Below are 12593 nucleotides of genomic sequence, written 5' to 3'. Positions count from 1 at the left end.
GTCTCATAGTGGGGCTGGCCATGTGGTCCTCTCTGAGAGCCTAAATTGTAAACATCCAATTATCCAATTTGCAGAAGGTAAGAGATGACAGTGGGAGCAAAAATCCGTTTTCAGGGTCCCTACGTAGATTACGCCTCTCGTAGGTCCCCTCTGAGCACAGTCGAGGGATGTGAATAACCTTGTTATAAGGCAGAAACTATGGTAAACTTGATATGGCTGATGTAATTAGGTTAGAATGTGGAACTGGTCAACTGATCTCCCTTTCGAGCCATTGTGGATTTGTTCTAGTTGTCAATATTTCCTGCTTTTTTTCTCAACAGAGATCTTTTTTCTCCAGTTTATTTTGATATTGATCTTGGTATTTTCTTCTTTTCCTTTTTAAAAATAATATATTTGCTTTTTTGGTGGTGGAGGTGTATGTTTTCCAGTACAGGAAGCACAGGATGGGCAGATGTATAGAAACCCTAACTGGTGCAATGGCTTATCCGGGAGATGGATGGGGGCAAGGCGGAGTTTGGAGGGAAATGGAGACAAATAACGAATACAGGAAAGGGGAGGATGTTCTCGACCTATTTAATATGACTGAACTATGGAAGTGTATGATATGTGAATTATATCTCAATAAGACTGTTGGGGGAAAAAATCTGCAAAAAAAGAAAAAAGAAATCAAACAGAATGATGATGGCAACAAATGTACAAATGTGCTTGACACAATGGATGTATGTATGTATGGATTGTGATGAGTTGTACGAGCCCCCAATAAAATGATTTTTAAAAACTCCAATTTAAAAAAAGGGAAAGAAATCAAGGAAAACATAAGGAAGCAATATGCTTCTGTTTATGGTGATAGGAAATCTGGCATTAAGTTGTGATTAATGTAATTAATGCCACTAAACTGTATACCTACAACAGGTTGAACTAACAAACACGGTTATTTATGTGTGTGTGTGTGTGTGTGTGTACATACAGACAACAACGTTAAGAGCGGCTATTGATATAGCTTATAATGAACCAGACATTTGGTTTCTTGATTTAAAGATCCAGAGTCATAGTCTTATGAGACAAGTCAGTCAATGGACATGGCATTGTTTTTAAAGTCTTTGCTCACTCTCCCAGTTTCGATGGTGTCTCCCTAGTGTCTTGGACACTGAATAAGGAAGACCATAGAAGAGTCGATGCATTTGAACGGTGGTGCTGGAGAAGAGCACTGTAAGTGTCCTGGACTGCTGAAAGGACAAACCAATCTGTCTTGGAAGAAGTAAGGTCAGAGTGGTCCTTAGAGGTAGGGATGGCAAGACTTTATCTTACATACTTTGGACATACTGTCAGGAGAGACCAGTCCCTGGAGAAGGACATGCTGTTTGGTAAAGTGGAGGGGCGGTGAAAGAGGAAGGCCCTTGAGGAGATGGGTTGACACCGTGGTTGCATCAATGGGCTCAGGCACAGGAACCACTGTGAGGGTGCTGCAGGGCAGGGCAGTGTTTCATTCTGTTGTGCGTAGGGTCGCTATGGGTCAGAGCTGACTCGATGGCACCTGACAACAAGAACCTAGCGGCTGGAGTCTTAAAAGCTTATGAGCAGCCATCCTTGAGACCACAGTTGGTCTCTGCTTGCCTGGGGCAGCAGAAAAAGGAGGCTGGAATTGGAGGAGGAACTAGAATGTATGTCTAATTACTTCCATAAATGACTACTGCCTCCTTTGCCAGGAGAATACAACTGGATGGTGCCTAGCTCCTATTAATGTCTTGATAAAAGATTTTATAGAAGAATCGTGACCAAAGGGGTAGAATATGTGGAACAGAATTTCCAATTCTCATGGATCCTGACTCTCTGGAGCCACTGAGGCCAGAGAAACCCCTGAAACGATGGCTCTCCAGTAATCTTTAAACCTTAAGTCATTAATGCCCCTTGAAATGTTCTCCAAACCAAATAATAGCTTAGCTTAATTAGTATAAAGAGTCTGCCTTGAACAAGCACTCATCACTTTATTAGGGGCTCATACAACTCTTATCACAATCCATACACACATCAATTGTGTAAAGCACATTTGTACAGTCATTGCCCCAAGCACTCTTTTAAAGAATCACAGTGATCAAGTTGACAATTAAAGGTGAGATGAGAAGTTCAGGGGGCAGTGAGTTTATCTTAATGGTGGTGGAAATTTGGAGGACAGTGGGAATGGTTGTACAACTTTGAAGACTGTAACCAGTGTCACTGAATCACATAATGTGGAAACTACGGAATTGGTTTTTTTGCTGTGTATATTTTCACACAAAAGGGGGGGAGGTGCAAGTAAGAAGTTATAACAAAAATGAAAGCAGAAATGTATAACATTGGTTTTTACTTATTTGTTTCTTTGGCTTTTCCTTCTTAAGTTGAACCGTGGCACTTGGATGCTCAGTATATAGTTCTAAACTAAATCGAAGCACCCCTTTTTAAGCTTGAAATATTTCACAATACTTTTTAGGTTTGTCAAACTAGTATCTACAAGGTAGATAAAAAGAAACAATGCTGTGAGAAACGCAGACATAGGATGCCGTGTATGTATGGTAGGCTGCTTTTGGTGTAAGAAAGTGGTCTGAAGTAGAAACCAGAATAAGAAAAAGGGCTCATCTATCTTGTATTTGTAAGAAGAGACTGGAAAGTTGGGTGTGAAAGCCCAGTAAGCTGTTACCTATGAGAGAACTCAGAGAAGCAGGGTGGAGTGAGCGGAAATAAAGCATTTCAGTGAAAAGTTTTATCTTGTTTTGGTTTCTGAATCATGAGAATATATTTCCTATTTTGGAAATGAAATTTACTATTTAAAAATTATTTTAAATGTCCAGACCACTTCCATTGCTTTAATAAATATACAGAGCTTTGATTAAGGCATGTTAGGCTGGTTTCTCTAGAGAAGCAAAAAACTAGTGACACTTATCTAAGAAAAAAATGTATATCACGAGGGAAGCCCACACAGCTACAGAGCGAGCAAGCCCAGTACAGCGCAAGTCTGAGAGTGAGATGCTAAACTGGAGACCCTTCCCGACTCATGCAGCTGCCGGGCCAGCAAGTCAAGAAGCAAGACCACAAACTGACAGCAGCTGACTCGAGTCCAAAGTTGGCGAGCAACATGGCAGGCTGCTGGCCCAAGTTTCATGGAGCTAGATGTGGGATCCAGGCCAACAGGAAGAAGGGAAGGGAGTTTTCAATAGCATCTATTTACCTATAGGGAGTGAGCCACCTCCCAAGGAGGTATCATCAGGCTGTGATCCAGTAAGGGATTGGACTCCACCCTAACCTTGCTAAAATGACTTGCTACATTATGTTAGGTCTCACCAGGGCGGAGACCTTATTGCCAAACTACTGAGAATCCTGGTCCAGCCACGCTGATGCAAACCTATCATAAGGAGTCACCATGCCATCTGACAAGATTGGTTCAGTGTTTACCATAAAGTCTATGAATAAATATTTAAAAGGTAAGTGTTGAGCCTTGAAAGGCAAGCTGGGCAGCAGTCTACAGTGTCACTGGATTAGGAACAGGTCCTGTTTCTGAAGATTAGGATGGTCCAAGCCCCTTTAGGTCTCTAAAGGCAGCAGGTGAGTGTGGTCACGTAAAATGAAGACGTAAGGAGCCCCGGTGGTGTGGTCAGGTAGGTAGCCTCAGAACCCCTACGCTATAGCACCACTCGAGTCAGAAGTGAATCGATAGCCGTGCATTCGGTTTGCTTTTTGGTTTCAGGTGGAGAAAGTAGCCTTGTGCCAGGGGGTAGTGACGAGGGAGATCTAGACTGCAGATGTGAAAGGACAAAACCACCATCATTGGTGCTGGCCCCCAAAGGGGCCTGGGAGAATCTAGCCCGGGAAGGAAAGACAAGCAGCAGTGGGCGCTACCTGCCTACCTGGGGGCAGACTTGCCCCGCCAGTACCAAGAAAGAGGCCCCCTCCAGCAAAGAGGCAGATGGAGAAAATATCTGTGGACCGAGTTTTATTGAAAGCACTGAGTTAAACTGAAAAAAATCAAGCCACCACTAGCAACTATTGGTTAAAGTCTCTCTCGTCTCCCATCCAAAGGAGTCCTGGTGGCGCTGTGGATGAGGCGCTGAGCTAACCCAGCGGCTGTGTGGGGGAAAGACCGGCTGTCTGCTCCCATGCAGCGCTACAGCTTCAGAACCCCTCAGGGGCAGTTCCACTCTGTCCTCAAAGGTCACTCGGAGTTGGAATTGGCTCAGTGGTGGTAATAAATGGACAAAGGCTCCATCCGCTGCCCGGTCGGATGTGACCAGAGGTGCACTGGTCCTCGGAGCTCTTGAACTGAGCTCCCCCCACTGGCAGCCAGTTAGCACTGTGGGTAGGGAGCTCAGCTCTGAGCTCTTCCCTGGCTCACCTCCTCCCGCTCCTCCCAGTGTTCGCTGGAGTCACCTCCCGCATCAACCACGCGCACCCAATCCTTGCCTCAAGCTCAAGAAGCCTACTACCCCCAAGCTAAGGCAGCGGTTCTCAACTCGGGGGTCGGCAAACCTTTCACAGGGGTCACCCGATTCATAACAGTAGCAAAATGACAGTGAGGAAGCAGCAACGATAATAATTTTATGGTTGGGGGTCACCACACATGAAGAACTGTATTAAAGGGTCCCGACATTAGGAAGGTTGAGAACCACTGAGCTAAGGTAAAAGAATGAAATCAGGGGCACATTAAAAGACACGTGCGGGGAACGAGAGGTAAAGGCAACAAGGAGTTTATTCAGACCCCCATCCAGAGAGGTGCTCACTCACAAAGCAACACCAAACCCAATGCCAGGGGCGCATTCAGACTCCCTGCGACCCCACATAAGGTTCTGAGACACTGTACGGGAAGACCGCCTCATCTTTCTCCCGCTCGCTCTCTCAGCGGCAGACCTGCATCACTTAGACTCGTGGGAACAGGGTGAGATCACACAGGCCGAGTTTTTCATTCAAAATGAGAACGCCGACGACGCAGAGGCCGGGCTGATCGCACCCACCCGACTGGTGCCTTCTCTCCTCGCAGGAGGGTGGGGGGTGGGGGTGGAGGGGGAGGCCAGGATTTTCTGGAGACATGGGTCGGAACCTAAGAAACAACAAAAGCCTCCCATGGAGGCATGCTTCTGAAATGTGGGGGGACCTGGCACCGAGCTGGCCTCGCTGACAACCATCCCTGTTGCTGTTGCCACAGGGGGTGCCAAGTCAGAGCCTGTCCATGTGGGAGGCACAGCACCCCCAGGCGCACTGGTGCTCCCATGGGTTTGAGAAGGTGATGCAGGCAGTGTGCAGAGCAGAACCCCCTCGCTGCCCGGGCCCCAGCCACTGTCGGGGGCGGGTTGGCAGGTCAGAAAGGGGAGGTGAGTGGAGCAGCGGGGTGGGCTCCACACGGGGTCGGAATCAGTCACGCCCCTGCTCTGGGCCCAGGCTGTGCTGTGATTCTGGATCGCTGGCCCGTCCATTTGTCCTGTGTGGGGCAGCACATCAGAGTGGGTGCAGGCTGAGTGGGAGGCAGAGGCCGCGCTTCATCTGACTGTGCCAGGCCTCTGTCCTCCCTCCCACCCTTTCGGGCAGCCCCTCTCTAGGGAGAGGGTCAGAGGGGCCAGGCAGTACTGAGCTCCTTCTCCAGGCCCTGGACGAACTGGTCATTGAGGAAGAGCAGCTGACCATGGGGCAGGAAGCGGGTGAGGATGGCCTCGATGCGGTCCGCCCGTAGCAGAAGGCTGGTGCCAGGGGCCAGCAGGCGGAGGTGGTCAGAGAGGAGGCGTGCCAGCAGCCGGAGGGTGCTCTCAGCCAGAAGCAGGTTCTCATGGGCATCCAGGACCAGCGCGAAGCCTAAGGAGAACATGCCCAGCCAGACCACCGTCCGGGGCTCCTGGAAAGGGTCCCCTGCTGCCAGGCGGAAGGCCCCATGTGGGGCATCATGCAGGGACATCGGTTCATCTGAGGATGACGGAGGCTGCAGGTCCACCGATGAGCGGCCGGATGCCTGCTGCTGCAGCTGGCACATAGACTCCACCTGTCTGGGAGAGAGTGGGTGGGCAGGCCAGCAGTGAGGGGCCTCATTAGGCCGCGGAAGGAGCCCCATACACATGGACAAGTACCCCAGCCACCTCTGGAGCCCGGAGTTGGCACTCCCCATTTTTCAGATAAAGCTGCTGAGGCCCAGAAAGATTACGGTAAGTGTCCTGCCTAGGGCCACACAACCAGGAAGCATGCTACCAGGTAGGAGTCCAGGCTACCAACTCAGGCCCTGAACCACTTTCTCTTGGGATCAAGAGAAAAGAGGTTTTAAAAACAGCCCCTGGGGTGGGAAAGGATCCAGGGTGGAAATTCCTGCCCCACCTGCTCCGCCTCAACATGAAAAGAAGCAGGCACAAGGAAGTGGAATCAGCTGCCACCAGCCCTGCCTGTGCAGCCGTAGCTCCCATCTGCATCTGCAGCCCTCTCCAAAGGAAAGAAGCCTTAGACGCCACTCTCCAACCTTTGCTGAAGTGCCTTTGACTTTGGGCCTTGAGGAGGCGGGTTTTAAAGGCCCTTGCCTGGCAGGCTGTGCTACAGAAATGGAGTGGAGACCAAGAGGAACACGGAGGTGGCAGGAGGGGCCCCAAGAACATTAACCAAGTTCTCCCCTCCCGGTTGCCCTTCCCCCTTACAGAAAGGAGAGAGGGCAGGAGACACTGGAGCAGGAGAGGCGCTAAGGCCAGCCACACAATCTGTGCTGAGGCTCCTAGGCCTCCCGGAGATTCTGGGCAGAAAGCATTACCACGAACTGCTTCAGACATTCTGGAAGTCCTGCACACGAAACCGGTTTAGCCTGCCGACACTCACATCTCAGTTCTGCTGCTTTCTACAACCTTTGGCAGGTTAAGTTCCTGACCCTCTCTTGGCATCTGTTTACACATCAGTAAGGTGGGCTTCATCAGGGCCCTGCCTCAAAAGACTGCTGCAGGATTAGAAGTAACCATGCATGAGATTAGGATTAGAGTAACCACGCATGAGATGCTCAGAAAAGGGCTCGCTGGGCACCTACTGGAATTTTTCTTTGCAGCTGCTGTTGATGCGATCGAGGCTCTAGAAAGGAACTGTGTGCCTTAGTTTTCAATGGCTGGTTTTTAGACATAGATTGCCAGGGCTTTCTTCTGAGGCGCCTCTGGGTGGACTCGGGCCTCTATTGGTTAGTAGCCGAGTGTGCACCATGCAGTGACTCCTAACTACAAACTCATCAAAGGCTCACTATGACCATAACCAGGAAAATCCACCATCCTTCCTTTAACCCTTTCTCATGTGCTACGAACAGCTATGGAAGACCCTTTGGGAAACGCCTTTTAAAACATTATGTCTGTTCCTTCCTCCTTCCATTTCCCAGGGTAGCCGGAAAATTACCACAGTCAGATAAGTACTGGGGGACAGCCTGGGTCTGGGCTGGGCGGTTACCTGGCAACGGCCAAGATCTGCTCCTTGCGGAGGAGTCTGTCCCTCTCGGCCCCGTTTGGCCTTGGGTCATCAGGTGACTTCTCCGCACCAAAGACACAGGAGTAGAGCACTCGGCAGAAGCCAGCGTCCTTGTCATTCGGGGCCCGCAGGGTGTGGATGAGGAAGGCGTGGACCATGGCTCCCAGGCAAGGGCTGCAGGGAAGCCAGAGACCTCAGTGAGGTGAGAATGACCATCCCCAGGGTCACCCACAGAGGGTGTGAGAGTGTGACCTGTTCACCAGCCCAAGGTCCTCGCCAGCCTCTGAATAATGGCATTAGGTCGACATCACCTCTGGTGTTCTTCCCAATAGCCCTGGTGGCATAGTGGTTATGAGTTGGGCTGCCATCCTAAAGGTCAGCAGTTTGAAACCACCAGCTGCCCTGTAGGAGAAAGATGAGGCTCTCTACTCCCATAAAGAGTTACAGTCTCAGAACCCCACAGGGGCAGTGCGATGGCAGTGGATTTGAGTTGAGTAATATTGAGGAGACTCAGGACGGCTATACTTCGTACTATAAAACAAAGAGCCAGGAAACTTCAAAATAGTCCAAGGCATTGGGGTGAGAGAAAACTGAGGAGCTGCTCCAGAGTAAGGGAAACCTACCAGCCTGGATACAGGTATCTTGCTGGATGGGCTCCTGGAGCAAGAAATAGGTCATTTCAACAGCAAGCATGAAAGCCATTGGGAAATATGAATGTGGACTATGTGGACTATGGATGGGGTTGGTCTTGATCAGTGTTAACTTCTTGATTTTGAATATAGAGGGCATCCCTGTTCTTAGAAAATGCACACTTCCTGTATGTAAGGACCATGGGTGTTAGGAGTTGCTGTAATTTGATTCCGATGCACAGCGACCCCATGGGTGCAGGATAGAACTTCTCCAGAGATTTTTCCTCACCTTTAGGAAGCAGACCATCGGGCCTGTGTTTGGAGGTACCTCTGAGGGGGTTCAAGGCACCAACCTTACTGAGTAGTAGCGGGAACTCACTGCCACCGAGTGGTTAGAACTCATAACGATCCTATAGCACAGGGCAAAGCTGCCCTCATGAGTTTCCGGGGCCGTAACTCTGAACATGAATAAGAAAGTCCAGTTTTCTCCCGAGTTGGGGCTGGTGCTTTCAAACTGTGGCCCTAGCACTAATCATGACACTTCCAGGGCTCCTCTGTAGGGGTAAAAGAGTATAACATCTGCAACAAACTCTCACACTGTCCAGCCCAAAAACCAAACTCGCTGTCTTCGAGTGGATGCCAACTCAGTGACCTTGCAAGACAAGGTAGAGACTGTGTTTGAGACTGTAACTCTTTACTGGAGTGGAATGCCCCAGTCTTTCTCCTTCACATTATCCAGTCGGGGGAGGGGACGGGAGGAGAACACCAGTGGGGCAAAATCTTATTGATGAAAACTCCCCGATGTAGCAACGATGAAAAATACAACTTTTCTCTAGTTCTTAAATGTTTCCTCTCCGCTCCCACTATCATGAATTCTACCTTGCAAGCCTGGCTAGACCAGAGGATGTACACTGATACAGATAGGAACTGGAAATACAGGGAATCCAGGGCAGATGAGCCCTACAGGACCAGTGGTGTGAGTGGCGATACAGGGAGGGTAGAAGGAGAATGGGTTGGAAAGAGGGAACCGATTACAAGGAACTATATGTGACCTCCTCCCTGGGGGACAGACAACCGAAAAGTAGGTGAAGGGAGATGTCGGACAGGGCAAGATATGACAAAATACCCATTTATAAACTATCAAGGGCTCATGAGGGAGGGGGGAGGGGGGAGGGAGGGGAAACATGAGGACCTAATGCCGGGGTCTTAAGTGGAGAGGAAATGTTTTGAGAATGATGAGGGCAATGAATGTACAAATGTGCTTTATACAATTGATGTATGTATGGATTGTGATAAGAGTTGTGTGAGCCCCTAATAAAATGATTAAAAAAAAGAAGAAAACTCCCAATTTTCTACAAGTTTGAAATTATTAAAAAATAAAGATTCCTAAATAATAACCACAGAGTCTGGTTGCTCAGCGGTTGATATTTGTATCCTAATGCTTCAAGGCAGCCCTAAAGGACAGAGGAGAACTGCCCCGGTGAGTTTCTGAAACTAACTCTTTCAAGGGAGTAGAAAGGCTCTTCTTTTTCCCGTGGAACCACTGTTGCTTTTGAACGACTGACCTTGCAGTTAGCAACCCAACGTGTCACCACTACACCACCGGGACTCCTATGTTTATATCTGTCGTTAAGGCCAAGTCGATACGTCATCAGTTTAAACAGGAAGACCTGAACCTTCCCGTGACCCTCAACCACAGGAATGGAACGTCATCAGCCCTCGCCTGTCGGTGCCCTCTGCCACAGAAAAATAATAGTGGCCCACAGCCCCTTTGGTCATCGCATCGCGCAACCCCGTGGCGCAGTGTATTCTGGGGGTTGTAGTTCTTATTCCAGTCAGCCAGCTCAACGAGAGGGACCCCCGCTCCCGGAGTATGCTGCCCGAGTCCAGGCTTGAGCTTCTGGCCTCGAGGCGTCGAACTCACCCTTCCCCCAGGAGACGGTGGACTTCCAGGAACAGGCCGTTCTCCTTGGCAGCGCAGCAATGGCAGCTGCGCGCCTTTCGGCGCCTGCGCACGCTGCTTTGGGCACGCGCACGGGCCTGGGGGCGCACAGTGGGTGGGGCGGTCCGGTCCGAGTGGTGGCGGGTGGTTGCGTGGAACTTATTTACGACGGCTGATCATAGGCCGTGGGCAGCATTCACCGTCGCAGACCCCAGCGCCGAGCCCGGTGGGGTGGGGGCCGCGCTGGTCACTTGCAGAAAGGGCTCGCCGATTGCCCGCTCGAAGTCGTCGCCGACTCTCGACGGCCGCGAGGGGGCGCAGCGGCCCGACGGCAATCCCGCGCAGGCGCTCTGCGGAGCTAACGTTCCTACCAGTGGCGGTGTCGTCATCAGCCAGCTAGGTTCGGATTGGCGGCGATGCCTCCCAGCCTTGTGGGCCTGCGGGTGGACACTGGGCACGACGAGCCCGGGCAGGGTGTGGGGCTGAGTTTTCCAGCTAGTAGGCGGATCTTTGCTCTTTGCCCCCGGAAATTAGATTTTAATAGAAAATCTGTACAGTATATTGAATTAATTCCTTGGGAGATTCTGGGCTGTGGGTTCCCGCAATGGGTTAGGAGTCAAAATGTTTGAACTCTGGCCCCATCCCGGTCACTAATTGCGCCCCGTGCAGGTTAGTGGACCGGACTTACCTAAACTCCAGTGAAGGTCCGGAGAGTTAGAAGGAGGAACTAATACCCCGCCCTGTGTTTTTTTCCCCATCCCCGGGTCTGAGCAGCTGTGTTAGCGTAGTTAGGTTACCGGTTGGGCTGCTAACCTCACGGTCAGCAGTTCAAACCCATCAGCCGCTTCGCGGGAGACAGATGAGGCTTTCTGCTCCTTTAAAGATAGCCCCAAAGCCATCGAGTTGGCGCCAACTCATAGCGACTCAGTAGGGCAGGGTAGGACTGCCTGTGTGAGTTTCCAAGGCTGTCACTCGTTATGGGATTAGAAAGCCCGATCTTTCTCCAGGAGAGAGACTGGTGGTTTCCACCGTGTAACCACTCCACCTTCAGGGCTCCTTTTAGAAGATTTACAGCCTCAGAAACAGAGCAGTTCTAGTTTGGGTCACTAGCAGTGAGTTTTGGAGTTTTAGACTCCTAACTGCCAACAAACAAATTCTTTCCTTGATCCCAATTTGAGCGAACTGTAGTGAAAAGGATTAAACCACTGATGAAAGTGTGGTGGGGTAGGGGTAGGGCAGAACCCAGGTGTGGAGGCTTGACCCTGGGATAGGCTAGGCTGGGCTGGGCCTTTGGGCCTTGCTGCCTGCCCTGCGTAACCCCCATTCCCACCCCAACCCCGCCCTGCTGTACCTCGTGGCCGGTGGCCTCATTCCTCCCTAGGTGTGGTCCAGTGGTCTGTGCCTCAGAGCTTCCTGTCTTCACAGGCTAGACTGCCCCCTTGCCTGGACTGCCCTGCCCTGCCCTCCCATTTCTGACTCTCAAAGTGCATTCAAGGCTAACACTTTGGGGAAGCTGTTCTTCCTGGACTGTCCACTAGCATTCGCTGTCCTCTGCCTCCCTGGTGAGAGTCCACCTGCAGCAGCATTGTCTCATGGGTGTAGCCAGTTATCACAGGTCTTCACTCCCCAGGGGCCATGCCCAGGGCAGGACTGGAGTCCATCTAAGCACACTCCTAGGTGACAAGAAATGGAAGGCAGGGGAGTGTACTTGGTCCCCTCAGGCTACTGGACCCAACAGGGTGGAAGTGGTAGGAATGGACCGGGGATATGGGTGTTTTAACCATAGGTACAATACACACAGACTTGCACACAGTGAGGTGGCCCCAGAGACGGGAGGACTTTGGCCACAGGATTGGGAGTGTCTGGGGTGATGTCTGGGGTGAGTAATAAGTTCCTGGTCCTGGGCGCCTTCCCTATCTCTCTCAGCCAGGCCTCTAGTCTGCCAGCTGATTATACCACAGAGCTGGCAGAGGGCTCTCTGGTTGCTGGGGATCGGAACAGGGTGCCTCGCCAGCCCCACGTGGCATCTGGGGACGTGTCATGAAGGCGCCTAGGGGCCAGCCTTGTGTGGTGTGGGTGGAGGAGATAGGCCTGCATCACCTATCCCAGGGCACAGTGAGGGTGGTATCAGGAGGACTTCCTGAGCCTCGTGGGGTGGTGATCTTGCAGGAAGCTTTGACTGGGAGGCTGATTGTGGGTTTGCTCTGGGAAAACCCTCCTCCACGGCCCTTGGCTTCCCTGGGGCCCCAGTGTGTATGTGCTGTGTACTATCTGAATAAGCATTGACACTGGCTCGGACATCGTTTTGAATGGCCAGCCAGGCGGACCCTCCGCATGCTGGCCCGTTCCCTGCTGTGCTGCCAGTGAGCCAGCAGTCCCGCCCCCCCCCCACCCCCCGTATTCCTGAGCAGATGGCCACCCAAAGACCAGGGCCAGAGCAGCAGTCGGCGAAGGATGGCTTTTGAGCCTTATGCAGCTTTTTCAGTACACACATGTAGCTCTGAAGTGAAATCGAAATTTCATTATTCAAATACTGGTGATTTTATTTGTTTCTAAAATTACATCTATGGCTCTCCGACATTTTTACATTG

At 51.0% G+C, this 12593-nt stretch overlaps 1 protein-coding gene across 2 annotated transcripts; it reads right to left on the bottom strand.

Annotated features, from left to right (window-relative positions):
• Positions 1 to 4699: 4699 nt before the first annotated feature.
• On the bottom strand, positions 4700 to 11429 carry AP5S1 (adaptor related protein complex 5 subunit sigma 1). 2 transcript variants are annotated; one of them, XM_045295393.1, is made up of 3 exons: positions 11354 to 11429; positions 7414 to 7605; positions 4700 to 5999 (listed from the first exon to the last, which is right to left on the bottom strand). In XM_045295393.1, exons 1-3 carry the CDS (start codon positions 11371 to 11373, stop codon positions 5570 to 5572), a joined length of 642 nt encoding a protein of 213 aa, XP_045151328.1. In that variant the 5' UTR covers positions 11374 to 11429; the 3' UTR covers positions 4700 to 5569. The 2 variants fall into 2 exon arrangements, with proteins under 2 accessions (XP_045151328.1, XP_004698227.1); XM_004698170.2 differs by lacking the exon at positions 11354 to 11429 and adding an exon at positions 9985 to 10096.
• Between the last annotated feature and the right edge of the window lie 1164 nt (positions 11430 to 12593).

Source organism: Echinops telfairi, unplaced genomic scaffold (assembly GCF_000313985.2).
Source record: "Echinops telfairi isolate 266 unplaced genomic scaffold, ASM31398v2 ScPeMD7_5592;HRSCAF=6446, whole genome shotgun sequence".
In the NCBI taxonomy this organism is placed as follows: Eukaryota; Metazoa; Chordata; class Mammalia; order Afrosoricida; family Tenrecidae; genus Echinops; species Echinops telfairi.
The sequence above is the reverse complement of the archived record's forward strand: the minus strand, read 5'-3'. Positions and strand labels throughout refer to the sequence as shown.

What these genes read in the sequence shown, in the direction of transcription:
- AP5S1 (XM_045295393.1), bottom strand. Translation starts at nt 11,373, where the DNA reads ATGAGGCCACCGGCCACGAG. An exon ending in ATGAGGCCACCGGCCACGAG is followed by an intron (nt 7,606 to 11,353) that starts GTACAGCAGGGC and finishes GCTTCCCTGCAG; the next exon opens with CCCTTGCCTGGGAGCCATGG. An exon ending in CAGATCTTGGCCGTTGCCAG is followed by an intron (nt 6,000 to 7,413) that starts GTAACCGCCCAG and finishes ACTCTCTCCCAG; the next exon opens with ACAGGTGGAGTCTATGTGCC.